The sequence below is a fragment of the Perognathus longimembris genome, chromosome 1 (genome assembly GCF_023159225.1).
Source record: "Perognathus longimembris pacificus isolate PPM17 chromosome 1, ASM2315922v1, whole genome shotgun sequence".
Classification (NCBI taxonomy): Eukaryota; Metazoa; Chordata; class Mammalia; order Rodentia; family Heteromyidae; genus Perognathus; species Perognathus longimembris.
This window is the reverse complement of record NC_063161.1, coordinates 20,051,359-20,072,593: the sequence shown is the minus strand read 5'-3', so window position 1 is coordinate 20,072,593 and position 21,235 is coordinate 20,051,359. Positions and strand designations below refer to the sequence as shown.

General features: G+C 47.2%; 1 protein-coding gene across 2 annotated transcripts in view; it reads left to right on the top strand.

Annotated features, from left to right (window-relative positions):
- Plxnc1 (plexin C1) overlaps positions 1–21,235 on the top strand; it is a 152,717-nt gene that overhangs the window by 122,535 nt on the left and 8,947 nt on the right. For both annotated transcript variants that reach the window (XM_048358243.1, XM_048358250.1), the window contains exons 22-26: positions 5,634–5,811; positions 8,153–8,256; positions 18,653–18,707; positions 20,887–20,918; positions 21,013–21,120. In XM_048358243.1, the coding sequence (XP_048214200.1) occupies positions 5,634–5,811; positions 8,153–8,256; positions 18,653–18,707; positions 20,887–20,918; positions 21,013–21,120 (477 nt within the window). The remainder of the gene's footprint in view (positions 1–5,633; positions 5,812–8,152; positions 8,257–18,652; positions 18,708–20,886; positions 20,919–21,012; positions 21,121–21,235) is intronic.

Sequence of the window (21,235 nt, the reverse complement as noted above, 5' to 3'; positions counted from 1 at the left end):
TGCAGAGCAGAGGTTGAGTTTAGGCAGCAAGTGGCCAATTCTCTTCTTGAGATTGTGGGGTGAACATCCCTGGGCTGGCAAGCACCTCTACTCTGGGATGTCCTCAGTCCCGGGCTCCTCCTCCTCCTCTGTGATCCTCAAGTCACCTCTTGATCTAAGGTGCCAGTATTCTTCCTTATTCCTGTAATAGGGCCCCAAAGGGGCTGTAAGCAAGGGGAGTGGTCACCAGCTATCTTGGAAAGAAGACAGGGGACAGCCAGAGACAGCCACAGAAATGTCCACCTCATGTCATTGGCCAGAAATGGATCACGTTACCACAGCTGGCAGCCAAGGCTAGGAAGTGAGCATGTGCTCTGCAAACATTGTGCTGGTACCTGAGTTCCTGGTTTGGGGGAACCAATGGTTTCTGTGAGGTTCAAAACTAAACCAGGATCAGGAGGTTGGATTTCCTATACCCACTGTTGTCCAATCATCTCCTCATCTCTCCAAGAACCTCAGCAGAGTTGACAGCTCTTCTGGCTTCTTAGAGTGTGGATACATTCTGGTTGTGACCCCAGAACTCTGTGATCTTGGAGGAGTTTCTCTACCTGTTTCAGATTCTCCATCTGTTAAATTAGGCAAATGATAGCATCCCTCTCCCCATAGAGTTGTGATGATTAAGTGTTCAGTAAGTGCCAGCTATTATTACTGGAGACTTAGGGGACAATTTTCCCCTTAAAAGTAGTAGCAGGCATCTCCCTCAGATGGCAGGTGGTCGTTGAGGAAGGCCAAGTGTGGTCTGCAAGTGATCTGTACCTTCCATCCTAAGGAAGTAGAGTTATTTCTCTGGACTTTCTGACCTGATAAAGATTAAAGCTTGACATTTATCATTCTAATTAAGACTAGTATTCAAGCATCTCCATATCCAGAGGCCTTTCTCTTCATACCCTCTAGGTCTTTTCCAATTCAAACGCACCCTCCTCCAAATAGCCTTTCCTTTCCCTTCAAATACTTGATTCCAAGGTCGAGGCAGCATCTCTCAGAACCCCGAGAGCTCCCCCTACACCCTTACCCTCCTAGTCTGGTTTTACAATTTATGTTCATGCCACAAATCTGCCAGTCAGCCAGTCCTTCCCAGCAGGACGAGTGCCAGGAACTACTTGGTTGCATCTGTAATGCCCTGCACACAATCGGTGTAAGATGAATGAGTGTGTGAATTTAGCTACCTCAGCATTGACAAAGTAAACTGTCAGTTTGGGTACATTCAGCTATAGGAAAGAAAGGGGGGAAAAGCGAATGGTGTTTGACATAGTAAGAACACAGGATTATATCTTAGAACAGCCTGCAGGTCGGCAGCCCAAGACTGAGCTTTGGGTCACTACCTCTGTGATCCTCATGTCCCAGCCTTCCTCCCATTCACAAGATGGCTGCCACAGCTTCAAGCACCATTCTCCCCTTTCAAGAGGTAGGACACCTCTGCTTTTCCTTGTCATTGGCGAGAGCTTGGTCACATGACCAGTCCCTAGTGGAGTAGAAGGAGACACAGGAAGTGCCACCAATTGTGTGTGCTTCCTGACCCCTGTGGGCACACTGCTCTAAGTTAACAGAGAGGGGGACTGGCTGTTGGTTGGATGGAGAACAGCTCTTTGCTGACAGCTGGAAGAGCTTCTCCTAAAAGAGGGACACAGTTCTGAAAGGGGGTCTAGTGTTGGATTTAAAGCACTTACCCTTCTGTGAATATCAAGAATGAGCCCCTATACTGTAGCTTTAGACCACACTTGTTTACATAAAGTATTTGCATATTTTGAAAGACAGAACCACCAAGTATTTATGAATATGGAGCTAGAATGTCTTACTCGCTTGCTGGGCAACCTTGTGCATCTGATTTAACTTCTCTGTGTGCCAGTCTGTCACTTGTAACATAAGAACGACACTGGAATTTACCTCCTGGGGCTGTTCCTGAGACTAATTTATGCGTACTAATACACATCATGAAAACCGAGTGTAGGGCATACCACGATCACCATTTAGCGGTCCTGTCGCTCCTTTGGGATGGAAACAATGAAGAGTTCTAAACTCTAGAGAGGCTGGATGTCATGCCTGCCCACCTGCAGCTGCTAAAGAGTAGTGAATGACACTGTGTGGGTGGCGGGGGGGGGGGGGGGGGGCTTCTGTTCTCAGTCCTCCTGTCCTGTCTACCCAAGTGTCTTTGAGTACTAAAGTGACAGGTGTGCCTGAAGGCTGAGGATTTCCCACAGGCATTTCCTAACTGTATGGTAGGTGATCTGAGAGCAGGGATGAGTGTCTTTCTTGCCCTGTACCCCCCCCCCCCATCAAGAGGCCACAAGGCCTGGGTCAGTGGACTAGGAGGGGGCCCTTCCCAGGGGTGGGTGTGGGGTCTTCTACCTGGGGCACTGGCTGAAGGCACATCCCATGATGCCCAGCACCGAAGGGAGGCCCAGGGCGGGGAATCCCAGCTTTGGGGGTGAGGAGGGCACCCCCAACCCTCACCCACTATGCTCATGCCTGAGGAAACTGCTGTTTAAGCAGTAAGCCTTAGCAGCATAAAAAATGAACACAAATCAATTTGTGTCTGAATTTCCTCTCAGAATTCCCCATGGACTCTGTAAAATGCCATTTTACCTCTTCTCTACCCAGCTAGCTGGGGGAGGCAGTGGCAGATTTACATGATTTTACATGCAGTTAAGGTTTCTTTTTTTTTTCCTCCTCTCCTTTCGGGTATGGTTTTAAGAACATTTATTGCCAATAAAGAGGTGTTTTGTTAAAGACAATAGTGCCCTTTAGGTGGTAATAGACTATTATTTCCTAAAAACCTATAAAACTATTACTCAAGCTGGGATGACGGGGTCCCAGATTCAAAGGGGATCTCGGTGCATTGTTACCTCGGATGCCCTGTGAAATGGTTTTTGCTTTATTCAATCCCCCTACAACGAGGCCACAGGTATGACAGAAATGGGGAGACCCAGCCCCATGAGTCTCTGCACAGTCGCAGATGCACTGGAGCACAAGCCCAGCACTCTGCCGATAGCTGAAGTAAGGCCGGGCTTGTGGAGGTCACAAGGACTCCCGGGCTGCAGCTGGACCTGGGGGAACCCACAAGGACCAGGGGAATGGAGGAGGGATGCTGGCCCCAGTGGTCACGGGGCTAACACCATGGGCAAACCAGGCCTTGACTCCTGACTGCTGTTTGTCTCTGTCTGTGGAGCAGGTTGCTTAGCTTGTCTGTGCCTCAAGTCTCTCTCTTGAAAATGAAGCCAGTAATAACACTAGAGCCACCTTTGCCAGGATGCTAGGATTCAAAGAGGTGTGCTTTGGGGAGGAGGGTATAGCTCAGAGCCCGCACTTAGCATGTGCAAGGCACACACACACACACACACACACACACGCTATTCTGAAATGTAACAATTTCTGCTTTTAAAGGCCTCAATTAATGTCACTAAAAAAGGAGGGCACAGGGAGTAGATTCATGGTGCAGGCTCCCTATTCGATGTCCTTCCAGAGGTGCAACCCCAGTGGTTGAGCACATCTAGCATCTCCCTGTGTGGCATTTTGTTGTTTCATTTGTAATCAAGGAAGCCTCTGAACCCCTTGCTGGTGGGTGGCTGGCCTGGCACACAGACCTATGTGACCCTCTGTTCTAGAAGACCAGACTGAGATCATTGGTCACCCCCCCCCCCCCCGAGTTCACATGCCACTCACTTGGATTCTTAATCATCTGATTGGGGCTGAACCAAAATTTGTTCTTACTAATGTAACGACAAACAGGATGATTGGACAAGATTTAAAGGCAACTGTCTTTGTCCTTTGGGGCCATTCTAGCAGAATAGCACACACTGGGTGGGTTTTCAACACCAGACATTTCTTTTTCATCATGGTAGAGATTGGGAAGTTCAAGGATGCTGTCTTTTTTAGGATCAGTGGGAACCCACTGTCTCCACCTTTGGAGGTCTCTGGGAAGCTGCTTCTCCACTGTTTCTGACTCCTGAGGCATCTGTGATCCTCAACAGAACCAAGCTCATAGCACCTTACTCTGATAGACACTGAGCATGCAGTCTGTGTTAGCTGGTCAGTATGGGCTGAAGCTATGATTCCAAATGAAGGTCAGAGGTGAATAGAGTACAGCAGTCATGACCTTAAATCATGACAACGGTTATCATCATGGACCCTTCCTAGCACCTCTGCGGTATATCCCTCCCCTCCCCCTTCTCTATAACAGTGTTAGAAGGCAGATGCTATTCTATGCTTCTTATTTGATGTGTTGCTTGTGAAGTGCTGGGGATGGAAGGCTTGCATAGGTAAACATTCTACTACCGAGCTCTGTCTCCAGTCCTTTATGTATTTTAAAGTTCAGGTCATCATAAATATCTCCAGTCTCTCTATTATTTGTGTTTTTATTTCTTAATATTCCTATTCCTTATTTTTTATTCCCTCATTGAGCCAGGCTCAAACACTTGAAATGCCTGGTGCTAGTGGCTCACACCTGTAATCTTAGCTACCCAGGAGGCTGAGATCTGAGGGCTAAGGTTCAAATCCAGCCCAGTTAGACAAATTCAAAAGACTCTCATCTCCAGTTAACCAGCAAAAACCTAGATGTGGAGGTGTAGCTGAAGTGGTAGAGCTCCAGCCCTGAGCAAAAGAGCCAAACAAGAAAGAGCACAAGACTTGGGAGTTCAAGCCCCAGTACCAGAAAAAAATAAACAAAGCAAACCTTGAAGAAACTCTGCATTTTACACCATCCTCACTCAGCTCCTGTAGCAACCAAGGTGTCTGAGATTTGCTATTTTACAAAGTGTGTTGGGTTCTTCCCTGCGTCCATTTTCTAGAGGAGCTGTGGTGGGTGAAAACTGGGTTCTTTTAGATCGGTGTATTTGTACTTAAAGGAAATGCAAAGGCTTTTAGATTCCTGTGGTGTTGGTCCAGATGTGTGCTTTCCTGCTTATACAATACACAGGCCTTCCTTCCTGCAGCCCTTGATCCTGAGCTTTTGCTGAGAGAGAATGTTCACTGATGAAATTTAAGGCACTGAAATGTAATTCATGCAAGAATAATAGTACAGGGGGGGATCTCAGTATTTTAATGAGGGCTCAGGAATATCTGACTGAAAAACTGTTGTCAGTGGGGGGAGAGATGACTGTTACCATGATTAACGCTGTATATAAAAAGTAACCTCTTCAGTGTGACCCATACAGGGACCCTGTAATCTTTCTTGTCACCTGGAACTTCACTTCTCAGACTCTGTGGTTCTGTTTAATAATAATAGCTATTATTATTATTACTAATAATAATATAGTCACCACTTTGTCCTCCTTTACTGTGAACCTTTCTGAATCTCTTTTTGAGGATGAAATTAGAAATCTTCCCCACTTTTTTAATAATATGTATCTATGGATTTTCCTCTCAGATTTAGTCAATGCTTGCTCTGTAATGAGAGTTTTAACTTTGTGTTTTTCTTCCCATTATCCCTGAAAAGAATGGATTATGGAGAAAAGATTAAAGCAGTATAATGTGATACGGTCTTTGCTAATATGCTGTCAGTGGTATTAGTAGGACTCAGGGAGGTTTGGGTCTTTTCATGAATGCTTTTCAGATCACAATTATCTAATAGACTTCGAAACCTGTTTGTATTCTTGCAGGCATTAAATGTCGTCTTTGAAAAAATCCCAGAAAACGAGAGTGCAGATGTCTGCCGGAATATTTCAGTCAACGTTCTTGACTGTGATACCATAGGCCAAGCCAAAGAAAAGATTTTCCAAGCATTCTTAAGCAAAAACGGCTCTCCTTACGGACTTCAGCTGAGTGAAATTGGCCTTGGTAAGGTGACTCAGTAGCCACTTTGTCCCGGCCCACCCTCCTCCCTTCCCTCCCAAGTGTTCAATAGCTCCATAGCTCCATTGCTCTTAGATCCTGCTTGGTGATACCCAGGTGGTCCACATTGTCCCAAGGGCACATCTTGGGGCTGAGGGACTGCTTTGCTCTCTTGCAAGCATCTTGCTTCTTCCTGAAAGATCTCATCCTCCAGAGATGCCTTTTTAAAAATATAATATTTGTAAATCGGAATCACAAGATTGCTAACCCTGATGCCACATGGAATCACCTTGCATGGAGAAGTACAATAAGGTGGAAACCCCTTGCTCTGTGTGTGTGTGTGTGTGTGTGTGTGTGTGTGCATGCATGGGTGTGCGCATGCGCGCGCGCGTGTGTGTTGTTGCATTGCATTTCACACTGGCGTTTGATTTGTTTGTTGGGATACGGAGCGTGTCATTAGTGGGTGGCTCAGCCCCTGTGTGTTAACTCCAGCAGGCTGGAAAGGTCATCTACGTCCCTGCTAATCGCACCCTGCATTAAGCTGTACCCTCCATCCTCCCCAGCACCAAGCAGCATCTGCTATGAATTCATTTGCGGGTTCTATTGGTAGACTGCAAAGGAGAGCATATGCGTGAGCCAGCTAGCAGGGCTCCACTTCACTCAAATGTTCATCAACATTTGAAAGTTGAGCTCCACGCAACCCTCCCAGGAGACTGCTGGAGGATTTTATAGCAGATAATGGGACAGGAAAGAAGAGTAAAATCTCGGTAGTGACAGACAGTGTAACAAGGTTCATCTTCCTTCCAAGTGCAGTGGTAGGCCTCCACTAAGCAGGCAATTAAAATCCTCCCCCTCCAATCAAACCTCCTACCAAAGCCATTGAGAAAAGCCTTCAGGCAGAGCCTGCAAAACGTGAGGAAGGCCAGCAAATTGGGGGGGCAGGGGGCAGGGAGCTTAAGTGCCTCTCTTCATGGCTTCTCTGGTCCCTTCCCATTGGCGCACTAGGGGGCAGCCCGGGGGGAGGGCTCAGCTCATTTGGTTCCATACACGGTCAGAGGGGGCAGCACCAGCTGCAAAAAGGGCCAATCCAGACCAACTTCCATTCGCTTGTGTCTATGTGGCTCTGACCACAGAGGACACGGTACCTGGCCCAGCAGCCACTGAATCCCCCTCCCCCCAGGGTGCGCCAATCAAGCATCCCTGAAGTTGGAAGGCAGGGGCAGAACAAGCTGGGAACAGTGTAAATTAAGAGCATGTAAATAAGAGCTGAGCCGTGGGACACCTCTGTGTGCCTGCTATCTTTCCAATGACCTCCGTGGCTGGTCTCAGTAATGGAGGCAAAGCTTTGGAAGCTACTAGCCATCAGCTCCAAAAGCAGACTTCTTCTAGCAGAGGTACACCGGTCCAGATGCCCAAAGGGACAGAAAGTACCTAAGCAGGGAGTGTTTCTGTTTGGCAAAATAGGAATTGTTGAGGCCTGACTTAATTGAGAAAAGACTAGCCATCTAAGGGCATGGCTGAGGGTCGTTGTGAAAGCTGCAGGGCTGGAATGACTTGCTTTGTGTAGCAGTACTAGGGTTTGAACTCAGAGAGCAGTGCTTATTTGTTGCATTTGCTTGGCTGGTACTCTACTACTTGAGTCATGCCCCTAGCGCAGCTTTATACTAGGTGTTTTGGAGATAGTTTCTTGCAGACTTTTCTGCCTGGGCTGACTTCAAACTAATCCTGCAGAGTAGCTTAAGTAGCTAGGATTAGCCTAGCCTCTTGAGTAGCTAGAATTACAAGCATAAGCTACAAGCACCCCATTAAAAAAAAAATAGAGAAGCTAGAAGTCCACATTTGTGTGCAGTCTCTCCTATGGAATATGGAGTTGGTATTAACACAAGAATTCATAAAACAGGGTGCATATTCAAGACATGAGAGCATGCCTGTAGCCACATCCTGACTCCAGGGCCCAAGGTGGTTGGCCTGTGAGGCTGGTAGGGGAGGTGTTGATGGGTGTCCTGCAAGAAGAGTTTATATCAAGCCTCTGTTGGGGAACACGAACACACACACACACACACACACACACACACACACACACACACGTGAGTAGTGGGGATCAGTCTGAGGCATGTAGCCCCTCAGAAGACACATGAGTTTATCTTTGGTGTCATCACCCCTGGGAGCCCCAGACTCAATCCAGAAGGCAAACCCAGCCACTTCAGTGTGTTAACACTTTCTTCACATGTTATGTATTTATCAGTAACACTTGAGGAAGTAGCACCATAGACACAGTTCAAGTTCTTCATTATGATCGTCAAAGTGAATAAAATGTTTCCCCGCACCCACACCCCCCATTTTCCAGAGCTACAAGTGGGGACACGCCAGAAAGAACTTCTAGATATCGACAGCTCCTCTGTGATTCTAGAAGATGGAATAACGAAGCTAAATACCATTGGCCACTACGAGGTAAGGCCACGCCCTTGCCCCACCCCCACCCTCCTCTCCCAGCCCAGCGGCAGCCCAGCACACAGCCCAAGCCTCTCTCCTACTTGCTTTTTGTTGTTTGTTTTTTGCACTGGTCCTGGGGCTTGAACTCAGGGCTTGAGCTTTTGTGCTCAAGGTTAGCACTCTTCGTCTTGAGCCACTTCCAGCATTTTGGTGGTTAGTTAATTGGAGATAAGAGTGTCACAGACTTTCCTGCCCTGGCTGTCATGAGCCTTAGATCTCAGCCTCCTGAGTAGCTAGGATTACAGGTGTGAGCTGACAGTGCCCAGTCTCTTACCTACTTTCTGAAATAGGCCGCAGACGGGTCATTGCTGGGCAGAAGTTTGCCACAGTTCTTTGTCAGAAGAACATACTTGTCATGTGTTCTGTTCTTGGAAGGCTCCAGTTTCCAGTTGAGGATGGAAGCCTCACCTTGACCGCCTTGTCTGGCTTTGCAAGTGTGCTGGGAGAGCCCCAGGGCCGCCGTGTACCAAGGGCATCATGCCGGTGACCTCTGGCTGTGTCCTAAGTCTCATCTCATCCCCCAGAGCCGCAATGGACTCTAACCTTTTGTGCAGGGACCTCGTTCCAAAGAAGCCTGTATGTCCTGTTTCTTTACAGTGGTCTGTGGCTCTTCCTTGGACACCCAGGCCCCTCCGACTGGGGGAAGGCTGAGCTTGGTGAGCTGAGGGCAGAGGTCTGGAACAGTTGCTGAATACACAGGGCTACTGGGATTCCTCCACCAACATTATCCACATTTTTGTTGAGTGTCGGTTCTGTGCAGAGAGCTGGAGCTGTGTGAGAAAGGAACAGAGACGGGGCTCCAGCCCTCGGGGGCTCAGCAGCGACAGGGAGGGGAGAGCGGGAGGAAGGGAGAGACAAACAATGAAGCAATGTTTTATAATCAAACGGTGCTATGCTTACGGGATCCCAAAAGGCTTCCTAGAGGAAGCTGTGGCTGGGACATGGCGCCGGCACTTCTGGCAGAGGGAGCGCATGCATGTGTGACAGGTGACTTTCACATTGGCCACGGGCCTGGTGCTGATGTCACAATTTCCCTTTCCTTTGGCTCATTCTATCCCACCCCATGAGGCAGGAGCCACCGGTAACCCCATTTTATAGATGTTTATGCACGGTGGCTCATCCAGTATGTGCCTCTTGCAAAGGCCAGAAAGAGGGGTGGGGCAAACAGGGAAATACAGATCCTACCGGGCTTGTCCAGCTTCTCAGGGGTTTGCAATTTATCTCAAGGATAGTGGAAAGACATTTGAAGGCATTGAGGGGAAAAAAAAAAATGTGTTTCAAAAAATGACCATGAGGCTGGGTGTGATGGTAAACACCTAAACCTCAACAAGTAGGAGGACTGTGGTCTCAGGCTGGCAAGCACAAGACTTTATCTGAAAAACTGCAGCAAAAAAAGGGCTAGGGAATATGGCCTCGTGGAAAGAGTGCTTGCCTTGTATACAAGAAGCCCTGGGTTCGATTCGTCAGCACCACATATATAGAAAAAGCCAGAAGTGGTGCTGTGACTCAAGTTGGCAGAGTGCTAGCCTTGAGCGGGAAGAAGCCAGGGACAGTGCTCAGGCCCTGAGTCCAAGCCCCAGGACTGGCAAAAAAACAACAACAACAAACAAAACAAAAAAAAAGGGCTAGGGCATGGTTCAAGTGGTAGATATAGAGCTTCTGTCTATTAAACTTGGCATGGATGGAGGAGATGGAGTTCTGGAAGCTGGTGGGAGAGGCTCAGGGGAGGGGTGGTGCTGATCCCAGCCATGCAGTGTCTCTGGAGTGGAAACACAGAATAGCTTCAGATGGGCTGGGGTAGCTGAGGCTGCGGGAGGACCTTGGGCTTTGCTAGGCTCTGTCCTCATCCTGCAAAAAGCTGAGACGGGCCAGGCGCTGCGGCTCATGACTGTGATCTTAGCAGCGCAAGAGACTAAGCTCTGAGGATCCCAGTTCAGAGCTCACCCAGACAAGAAAGTCTATGAGACTCATCTCCAACCAACTACCAACAAGCTAGAGGTGGAGCTGGGGCTCACGTGGTAGAGTGCTAGCCTTGAGCAAAAGAGCAAGCTCAAGGATAGTGCGTGAGTTCAAGCCCCAGGACAAGCACCAAAAAAATTAATAATAATTATAAAAGAAGGAGGAGGAGGAGGAGGAAGAAGAGGAAGAAAGAAGAAGGAGGAAGACGAAAAGGAAAAAGGAGAAGGAGAAGAAGAACAGGAGGAGGCAGAAGAGAAAGAAGATGAGAAAGAAGAAAGGAGAAAGCAGCAGTAGCTGCTGAGACTTAGAGCCTGGCTCTCTGGACAGCAAGGCCCAGAAAGCAACCTGTCCTTGCGCCGTGGCTGAGTGTCTCAGACCCAGGTTGGTGGCACCTGACTGGGTCCCCTCCCTGGGCTTTTGCTGGCGACCTCACGAACCCAGACTGTGTGCTGCAGATTCCCAGCCTGCCCTGCGCGGCTCACAGGGCCCGCTGTGGATCAGGGCGGTGGTCCTCCACTGGGCCTGCAAGCTCCCAGGCGCCTGAAGGAGTGGATGCAACCAAGTGAGAGGCGCTCCACTTCTGGGGAGCAGTGCTCAGACGGGGATAATTGAGGGCTTCACTTCACCATGAGATTCAGAGGTTCACACCTGCAGGCTATGTCCTTCTCTTACTGCGTCTGGATAGCAAGCTCATCGGATCTGCCCAAGGGGGCTTAGCTACTAACACCCCATTTTCGAGCCTCCCCACCCATCTCTGCACATCTCCCCACTGTTCTGCACCTCAGCCACCATGAGGCCTGGAGTGGACCCTAAGGGAGGAGGCAGCCCCACAGCGCTATGGGTGGGGCTGGGCAGGAGCACAGAGGCGCCGCTGTCGCCAGCACAGGAGGCCTGTCAGGAGAGATAACGCATCGCTCGTCATGGTCACGTCGCTGAGCTCGACACCTATCTGCTCAGGGATGATAATGAAATTAATCCGGCCTGTAGTCTCTTTCCGTACCCAGTGATTTATCGGCCTCATACCCCAGTGTAGCTGCCTGGTGGTAATAAATGACAAGACGAGGACATGAAGGCTTAAAGGATTCTCCTATGTTTAAAAAGCTAAGCCATGAGGCAAATAAACGCAGAGAGCTTGAAGAGCACCGCGCTGAGCTCTCTGAGCCCGGACCCTCCCTGCACCCTGTTTCCGAAAGACATCCAAGCAGAACGTCGAGCACCGCCCGCACACGCCCGACCACCCTCGATTTAATCACACCTCTGCAGAGTCAAAAATTGGGAATAATTTGAGAGGGCTGGGATGAAGTCTGCGTTTGCCCTTTCGTTAAAGAAATGCTCCCCTCAAGTGCTTGCTTGAGGCTTCCAAAGAGACAAGATGCTAATTATCACTCTTATTCATTTACTAAAGCGCCCTAGTTTGAGTCACTGTATGTGCTTGAAAGCAAAAACAAAAACATATATATATTTCATTTAAAAATAGGGTCTAATTCGGAGTTCTAAGTGATTCAGACTTACCTCCCTCCAATTAGGCCAAATTAGTTGCGTTTTAAAGCTAATCTTTAGTGACGACCAGTTCCTCCTCCTGTCTAAACAAAGCTCCTGCGGATGGCGTGTAGGCCGAGTCCTCTGGGCTTCTGGCCTGAGGATGAAGAGAATGGAATGGGGCTCCGCTGGCCCATTTGTTGGATTTGGTGTTTTGGATATTTGAAGAACTGATTTCTAGAGGGATCTGAGCGTAGATGCAGCAGGGTGGCGTCTTCACCAACCGCTAGCACTGCCACCCCAGCACTGCGGGACAGTAACCGTGACAGCCAGCGCCTGCCATTGTTCACAAGCCATCCTGGCTCAAAGCATTGCTGTTCACTACAACGGGGCATTAGGCCAGGGCTGTTATCCCGCCCCTTCCCATCAGACGATGTAGAGGAGTGCGAGTGTCGGCGGCCTTCTCGTGCAGGCAAGTGAGAAGTCATTACACACACACACACACACACACACACACACACACACACCCCACACGCCTCCCCAGTGCCTCCTGCGGCAGCCGTGACTCTGTGCCTTTGCCCTGGAAGAGACCACACTCGTGTCAAGGTGTGTCAGGGCATGAGGGCTGTTCACCCCAGGATCTGTGGTTGGTTGCCCTATCACCCACTTCCTGTCCTCTACACCTCTTGTGACCTCTCACTGGAAAATGGTATCACACCCACACTCTGCTATGTGTGTGGGGGGGAGAGGGGGCAGGACAGGTGTTGGGGGGACAGGAAATTTGACCTTAACAGATTGGCACCTCTTATTCTGAGCTGCAGGATCTGGAGAGATAGAAAGACAGTGTACTGCTCTGTGGTTAAAGAACTCTCCTGGTCACAGAGGCATGTTCACATAGAAGTGGTCACTGCTAGCACCACTGAAAGGACATTTAAAACTCCTAGAAATGTCCTAGTGGTTTTGTTGGGTAAGGTGAAGAGTCCTTCTGGTCTAATCTTACCTCTGATCCTAGAATAAAAGGTCTGGATCACTTCTAAAGGATCCTTGCAGTGTGAACTTCCAGCTTCTAGAAACTTCTAGAAACTTCCAGCTTCTCAATGCTCATATATTTAATGCACAGATAGTTTGTCTTCTGTTCCAGACACTGTTCTAAGTAGCAAGTCCTCTGGTCCTCTTTACCATCCCATGAAGCAACTACCATCATTATTCTCATTCCAAGGCCCAGATGGGCTAAGAAAGTTGGCCAAGGCCACTCAGCTTCTCTCATTGCTGCCCCAAGTTGGAAGCAGGTAAAATGGGGCCCTTCTCCAAGTGGCTAGAAGGGGACATTTTGCCTAATCTCCAAAAGCAGGGCCCAACTTAGGAAAGAAAATATCTGACTAGCTATTGTTCTCTGATAAAAATTCAAAAGGGCAAGTTTTCTTGAAATCCTATGATGAATCTTGCAGCTATGAGTCCCCAAATGCATCCCTGCATCTAATTTTACTGGGGCACCTGTCTCTCAAGGTGGTAAATCCCTTCATCAGAGATGGTGGCTTCTTTAAGGCATCCCAGAGCCAACCATACCAAACCACCAGGGCACCTGGAGAGCTTGAGCTCGCCATTCCCAAAGAAAGGAAAGAAGACGCCCCGAGGCTTAGCTCTAATAGTCTGCACAGGGACTTGGCTCCTGCCCCAGGGTTGGTTTGAACAGTGGAGAAGCAGGAGCCCACAGGGGGCCTTTCCTCTGGTTACAAAAGCCTTGGAGCTCTGATCTGGGGAAGCTGTATCTGTGGAGCCTCAAGCTTCCTTTGCGGAAGCCCTGAGCAAGATGACCCTTCTGGCCCTAGGAGGAAGTCTGCCTCCAGCCTTGCATGATCGTGGAGAAAGAAAAGGAAGGGGGAAGACCATAATGCTGGAGGGATTGCAACCCGGGCTGATCTGGGTAGAAATGTTTTCATGTAATATACTGTGTTCACTGAAACTCACTTTCAGAAATTCAAGATGCAGGGGAGGGTTTTCCCTTGATAACCTGCTATTGATTATTGTGTTTTTGGCTTTTCCCCCCTAAAATAACAATGATAGTATTATGTTCAGTCCATATGCATCACTTTCCATAAAACCCATAACTAAAATTCCAGTTGTTCTCTTAGGATGAACCATATCCAATTGCTCAACAGCTGACCTTTTTAAAAAAAACAACAACCAGTTTTATGAGGTAAAATCTGAATTTAACCTCTTGTTTCTAGAAAAATCTATTTTTTATAGAGCAATCTCCAACTTTGGCCAAGAAGATAGCATCTTCTAACATCATGACATTCCAAACCCCCAGGCAGATGCATCTTAAGGAACTGTTACCCTGGGTCCATTTGAGCAAAATCTTTAGTTTGGTAATGGAAAACTCTACGGATGTCTCTGGTGCATTCCAGCTACAGCTGGCCTCGATGGCATTTTGGCTGGGTACCACCTTGTCACAGTGAATCTCAGGACACCGTGTGACTGGAACAGATTATATTTGAAATGGCTGTGTGCGTGTACTTCTTCTCTGGACCCGAGACACAGCCCTATTGCAGATCCTTCTCATGACATAAATCTTGCCTTGATTTAATTTGGTTTCCATCCCTAAGGTAAAGGCCCAGAGGCTGTGCCTTCCTTCAGGAGGACGGGACGATTAATGAGCCCCTCTTCCAGAAGCGTGTGGAGTGTCTCAGATGGAACCAACAAGCATCCTGTGTTTAACCCTTCAAATTGTATGGCACTTTGCAAAAAAAAAAATGACATTTCTGCCCTGATCTCAGCAGCAGCTGACTTATGCAAAATAGAGAGCGGAAGCCATTTCCCCACCCCAAACATCTGTAAATGATTTTTCTGTCCTTTTCACAGTGTTAAAGTGACACATGGGGTAGATATGTTCCAGCCCCAGCGCAGCTGTGCAAGTCAGAAATGCACACGGGCACGCGCACTAGCGCGCGCACACAGAACACATCCATTAATGAAACGCTTTTACACTGGCTCTTGGAAGATAATTTCAGAGTAAAATTTCTTTGAGACGAGCCGCATCTATGCTATCTTAATGCCTGAGCACTGTGCCAGCAGCGAGTTGTTGCCAGCTCTTGAGGAGACATTTGAACTTTTGGCAAGCGCTCCTTATCGGAAGGCCCATCCGTGGCGTTTGTGATTATAGAGGAAGGGTACTTGCTTTTGGCAAAACAAAGCGTCTGACAGTAGAGGAATATTGGCTCAACACTCAACAGGATCCATTTGGGATTCATTCTTTGACAATTACCCAGAATGAATCACCAGCTTCCTTTTATAAAAAGATATTTATTGGCTTAGAAACAGCGCATCCAGCTCTTGGTAGGGAAGAATTTTGTAACTACGTTCAAACATTCTCATAAGCCCAGCGTCTGAGTATTGCTGAGGGGGTGTCTGCACAGAGCAGTTACTTTAATTGCATCAAATACAGAGGAGAGTTGAAAAAAATCAGCCAGAAAACAATGAATGGCTCAAGGGAAAGAATGGGATGTCTGGTAATAATAGCAGAGTCAAGGTGCTCCAGAAGAGTTAAGAATCCTCGCTGGAAACACTTGGCTTTGGCCTGACAGCCCAGCCAGCCCCCTGCCGAGCCCCTTCCACCCACAAAATGTCCTGAAGACCCACAGTTGGAGGCCTCTGGCTTCAACTTCCGGCTGGCTGGCCACAGCTGGCTGGCCAGCTGTGTTTGAGACCCCTGGAGGGCTGACCCTTGCTCTGAGCAATTCCCTTTGTGGGTGTGACCTGGTTTAGACAGTGAGTTTGAATCCTGTGGTACTTGCCAGGCAGCCTTGTACATTTCGGTAACTTCATGCAGCAGGCGAGAAGAGAAATTCTTAGAATTCTCCTTTTCTTCCAAGCTGCAGAAAGCCAGGTCCAAAAGAAAGTGAGGATTCAGTTGAAGCTGGAGAGTGGAGAGGAAAACCACTCAGCTGAGAAGATTCAGAAATGACAGGAGTGGAGCTGACCACAGTCCCCAAAGGGAGGCAGGGCTCTGTGTATCTATGGCCTGTCTCCTTATCGCCACCCACTTGCCTTGTACCATGGCCCAGCCTGCCCTTAGAGTCCTCTGCTTCTCCCCAGGATCCTAGCCTGCCCTCTACATTTCCACATCCAAGTCTCCCTCTGCCTGAAACTCCCGAGGTCCTGTTCCTGTTAATTTCCCAGTGCCCATCAGGGATATGAATAGAGAAATGGAGTGGCCAGCCATGGGATCCAAGATCTCCAACAGCCTCTGATAAAAATGCCTGACTTCATCCTCAGGAGACATGATACATAGAAATGGCATTAGTGTGTCCCTTCAGGGAATGCATTAGTTGGTCAACATACACATTTAAAAATCTGTAGCAATTTTTCAAAGCTCTACTGAGATACACTTTCTATACCTTAAGGCTTGACTGTTTTGGTTTGTTTTGTGTCAGTACTGGGACTTGAATTATGACTTTACATTGTTGCGTGGCTTTTTTGCTCTGTTCGAGCCATAGCTTCACTTCAGGCTTTCTGCTGGTTAATTGGAGATAAGCTTGGTCTGCCTGGGCTGGCTCCAAACCTTGATCCTTAGATTTCGGCCTCCTAAGTAGCTAGGATTATAGGCCTGTGTCACTGGTATCGAGCTAAAGCTCAGCTGTTTCAAGTGTAGAATTCAGTGGTTTGGAGTATAGAGTTCTGTGATGGTCACTTTTGTTTAATTTTAGATCAATACTCATAAAAGAAACTTGGACTCCTTTTCTTTCTCACCATAACTTTAGTCCACTAGCAATCTACCTCCTGTCTGTACTAACCCTATTCTGGCCATTTCATGTAAATGAGATTGTATAACTAGTAGTCTTTGGTGATAGTTTTCCTCCTCTTGGCATAACCACAATGTAATATGTAGCAATACTTCCTTTATCGTATGGTAATTTTTTGTAGTATATTGATACAATGGGCTGATACATAGTAATAAAAAAAAGTATAGACTAGTGGTAGGCAAACCTAACACATCTTTTGTGTTGGCCCTTAAAAGCAGTTGGCTCACACCTGTCATCATAGCTATCAAAAGGCTGAGAAAATCCATGAAACTATCTCCAATTAACTAAAATAAAGCTGGAATTGGAGCTGTGGCTCAAGTTGTAGAGCACTAGCAAAAAAGCTCAAGGATAGTGCCAAGGCCTTGAGTTCAAGCCCCAGGACTGAAAGAAAAAAGAATCTAGATACAAGAATAATCCATACTGTGTTTCCAATAAAGTTTAGGAATAGGCAGGAGAAGTGAATGTAAAGGAAGTCCAAAAATGTGTGAGAATCTTGGAGTGTTTCATAGCATAATGTGGGTTACACAGGTGTACAGATTATACCTACATTTAGCAGGGTTTGTGTTTTTGTTTTTGTTTTTGTTTAGCCAGTGCCAATGGTATAATCCTAGATACTCAGGAGACTGAGATCTAGGAATCTTGGTTTGAAGCCAGCCTGGGCAGGAAAGTCCGTGAGACTCTTCTCTCCAATAAACTACTCAGAAAAAGCACAAAGTGGCACTGTGGCTCAGGCGGCTCAAGTAGTAGAGCACTAGCCTTGAGCAAAAGAAGCTCAGGGAAAGAGCCCAGGCCTATCAAGCCCCAGGACTGGCAATAATAGTAATAATAGAAAAAGGTTAATCTTTAAAAAAAATGCTATTAACCTACAGCAAAAAGAACAAATAGTAAATTCTGCTGGCTGATTTATCACCATGTGCATGTATCCTATAGCTACCCCTTCTTGGACCTCATCACAAATCCTACTTTCTTCTCTGAACAACTCATGCCATAATTGGACTATGGGGAAGTTTGGGGGGTGTTTCTTTTTTAGCTTTATATAAACAAAATCACACAGAATGCTTTCTTTCATTTTGGACTTCTTTTACTTAACATTTATTCCTTTTTGTTGTTTCAAGACTTGCTGTCTGAATAGACTCTAGATTATTTACTCTTTTAATTGCTGATGAATATTTGGGTTGCTTTTAATATGGGGAAATGACAAATAGTCTACCGTGAGGATTTGCACTAGGTCGCTTGGGTATAGACTTAGATACAAAATTGATCTGCCATAGGGTGGATACCAAACTTCTTGTACCAGTTGTTGAAAACCTGTTTTTAGCATTTCTTCATTTCTTGGTTCAGATGACTCTAACTGAAGGCCATAGCTTGAGTGGCTTAAGGAACAAATGTTTATTCTTACAGCCTGGTGCCTAGAATTTGGAGATTTGGAGTCTGGAGAAGGCCTTCCTTCTGTTTTACTGAGGACCATCTTTCTACATGGCAGATAGGAAAAAAGGAGAGGAGAGAGAGCATGAAAGAAAGAGCAGGAGAGAGAAAGGGAGAGGGAGAAGGAAAGGGGAAGGGACAGAGAGATGAGAGAAATCATATCATCTCTCTGGTATCTCTTTTTAGAGTAATCCCTTTCATGAAGGCACTGTCCACACGTGACTCAGTTACCTCCCAAACCCCACCTCCTATACCATCATATTGGGGATCAGGATTTTGGTACATAGATTTGGGGAGAAAACAATCGTTAACCTATAACAAGAAAGAACCTCAGAAAACAGAAGTGGCCTGGGCCTTGCATGACTTCATGCTCCCCCCTCATATTGCTGGCCCCCATCCCATCTGTGCCTCAGGGGCCCAGTCTCCGATCTCAGCACTTATCTCCCCAGCCTGTTGCCTATCTGCCTCCTGCACAGGGCCAGAGGCCCCTTGAGGGCAGAGACAATGTCCTGCTTGTCATCTACCTAGCCCCAGGCTATATCACAATGCCCAGAACATAACAGTTCTTGATAAATATTTAACTCAATAAGTGAGAGAACGTAAGGTCCATCCAGCCATCTAATTCCTGGGTGAAGTTGAGAAATACATTAAATTTTGAAAACTCATATATTTTTTATCTTTGCTTTTAGATATCAAATGGCTCCACTATAAAAGTATTTAAGAAGATAGCAAATTTTACTTCAGGTAACCAATATAATATTGTTAACCTTTTGTTCTCGCTCAGATTTATGAAGTATTGCACTTTTTTTTTTTTGCCTCTCAGATGCATTGTCATAAAGGCAAGATGATTGAACTGTCGCTATGTCATTCTCTGAAAGTTGAGAAAGCCATTTCCATCTGTTTCTAGCCCTAAGAATGGGGGCTCTGCAGAGGAAAGAAAACTAAACTCTCACTGGGTGTGATGGTCCAGCCTAAAGCAAGCTGTACATCATCACAGTTCTAAACCAGGGAAGTTGCAGCCCTTGGCTCCTTTTCCAACTCCTCCATTAGGATGGCAGCCAACCCAGGGGATTCCCTTGGCAAGTGGAGAGAGAAACTTGTAGATGACCACATGGCCCACCACCAGCTGAACAAGCGAGATAGTCCATTCAGCAAGTCAGGAATCAGTGTGATTTTCCAACTTTCCAGAAAGTGGAGAGCCAGCTCAGAGCAGCTCTCGTGGGAACATCCATGGAGTCGGTCACTCCCTGACAGCTTCAGAGCAGTGACCTGGGCAAGTTCTTAGGTCTTCTGTCTCCTGAGAATTTATACCCTAGGCCGATGATCAGCCCTCAGCCCCAGAAGGGTCTGGGCTGTTCCTCTCACATCCACACTGTTTCAGGAAGGGCTTCCTGATTCTTGGACTCCGAAGACAAAGTTTAGCAGTTCCCAACATGGGATCATTGTAAGCAGGCTACTTCGGGGTCCTGATGAAATAAACTGTGTTTTGAAGACATTTCTTTGGGGACACCTACTTTCTGTCACTACATTGGGCTATATCATAATCATTTTGAGAGTGACTGTCCTGTGTCCTTGTGTTGTGGACAGTTGTGGGATTTAGATTTTAGATGAGACTTTTGGAAGAGTTAGCTATTTGAAGACTGAAGAGTAGAACCCATAGGATTTAGTTACACATTTGCTTCCTGCCGAATGAAACTTCCTATCCCCAACCCCTTGGACAAAATCCCCAGCCCTGTATGCAACTGGTTATTACAGCCAAAGCATGGGTGCCCTCAATAGCAAGTTGGGGTCACTATAAATTCTTGGTGCCAGACTTGAGCCAGGTCCTCAACATAGCCTGCTCTCGGTGAGTTCTCCAGGAACTCAACTGTGCTCTCCAGAGGCTCCATCCTCTCATCAATATATCTCTTAAATTCTGAGTATAACGCCTGTACTTCATGGAGCACACAGAAACTGGACCCAACTCCCATAACAATCAGAGCCAAACCCACCAGCCTACTGCTCCTGCCCATGTCCCCATGTCCCCACTCCTCCTTCCCCCCACTGCAGCATCGCAGGCTGCCTTCCTGCCTCCAAGGCCAGTCTCGTTCAAGCTTCAGGCCCTCCTCCCATTTCCAACCTTCTGGGCATCCCTAGCACCAGTGAGTCCATGGCAGTTTTGTTTTTTTTTAATGGTCTGTCCTCCACCTCTCCCTTGATCGCATTTTTCCCATTAGTGTTTCTAGATGATATAGTCATCAGCTTAAAAGGCAAAAAAAAGAATCCCAGTGCCCTCATCGTTTCTATTTTCTCCTCTCTTTGCCCTTCACAGCTGTTTCTGCTGAACATTCCCTCAGTCCCCGCTAGTCTTCACTTGCTGTGTGAGCTCTACGTCGTTGTCCTTCTTTCAGATTCTAGAAAGGGTGGCTCTCCTTCCCACCTTCCACCATGTGCCTGGCTAACTCTTCACTTGGGTTCACCTCCAACATCCCTCCCAGACTTGGATTGATGGCTTGTTAGCTATAATTCTCCATCATGATCATTACAATTATCATGAACTGTGCAGTTAGAAGCCCGAGACCTCACAGGGACTCGCATGTACATATCCTTAGGTGGGGGGCCAAGGTCCTTGGTGCACAATGGCAACCCTGGGCACATCAGAGGTGACCCAGGCTAAATGACTGGCGAGTCCCTCCTTTCTTGTTCCTAGCAAGAGGCCACGCAGCTTTCGTTCTTTCTTTTTTTTTTTTTTTTTAACATTTCCAGCCTCGTTGAGCCCACTTCCTCCCCCAGCCCCCAGCCCTACACATTGCTCATAAGGCACAGCAAGGAAAAATGTAGAAGAGATCTTAGGTTTATACCACGTTATTTTAGAAGAAGACAAGTTAACCTGTGGTTGCTGTTTGTAATACATGCCTTCTCTTATTCTGTCTCTGATGTTCAGATGTGGAATATTCGGATGATCACTGCCATTTGGTGAGTTCAGGCTTTCTTGTTTTCTATGCGGGATCGCTTGCCTCAGGTAGCACCCATGGTCTCCTGGGGTCACACTTCTCTGCCTGCCTTTTAGATTTTACCAGATTCAGAAGCCTTCCAAGATGTGCAAGGAAAGAGACATCGGGGAAAGCACAAGTTCAAAGTAAAAGAAATGTATCTGACAAAGCTGCTGTCAACCAAGGTATACTCACTCACAGTTCTGGGAACGCTTTTATAGCTACCTTGGGGGTAGATGATGTGTTTGACTTAATTTCCAATGAAGTGTGAAAATGTTACAAATCCCCTGTGCCTTCTAG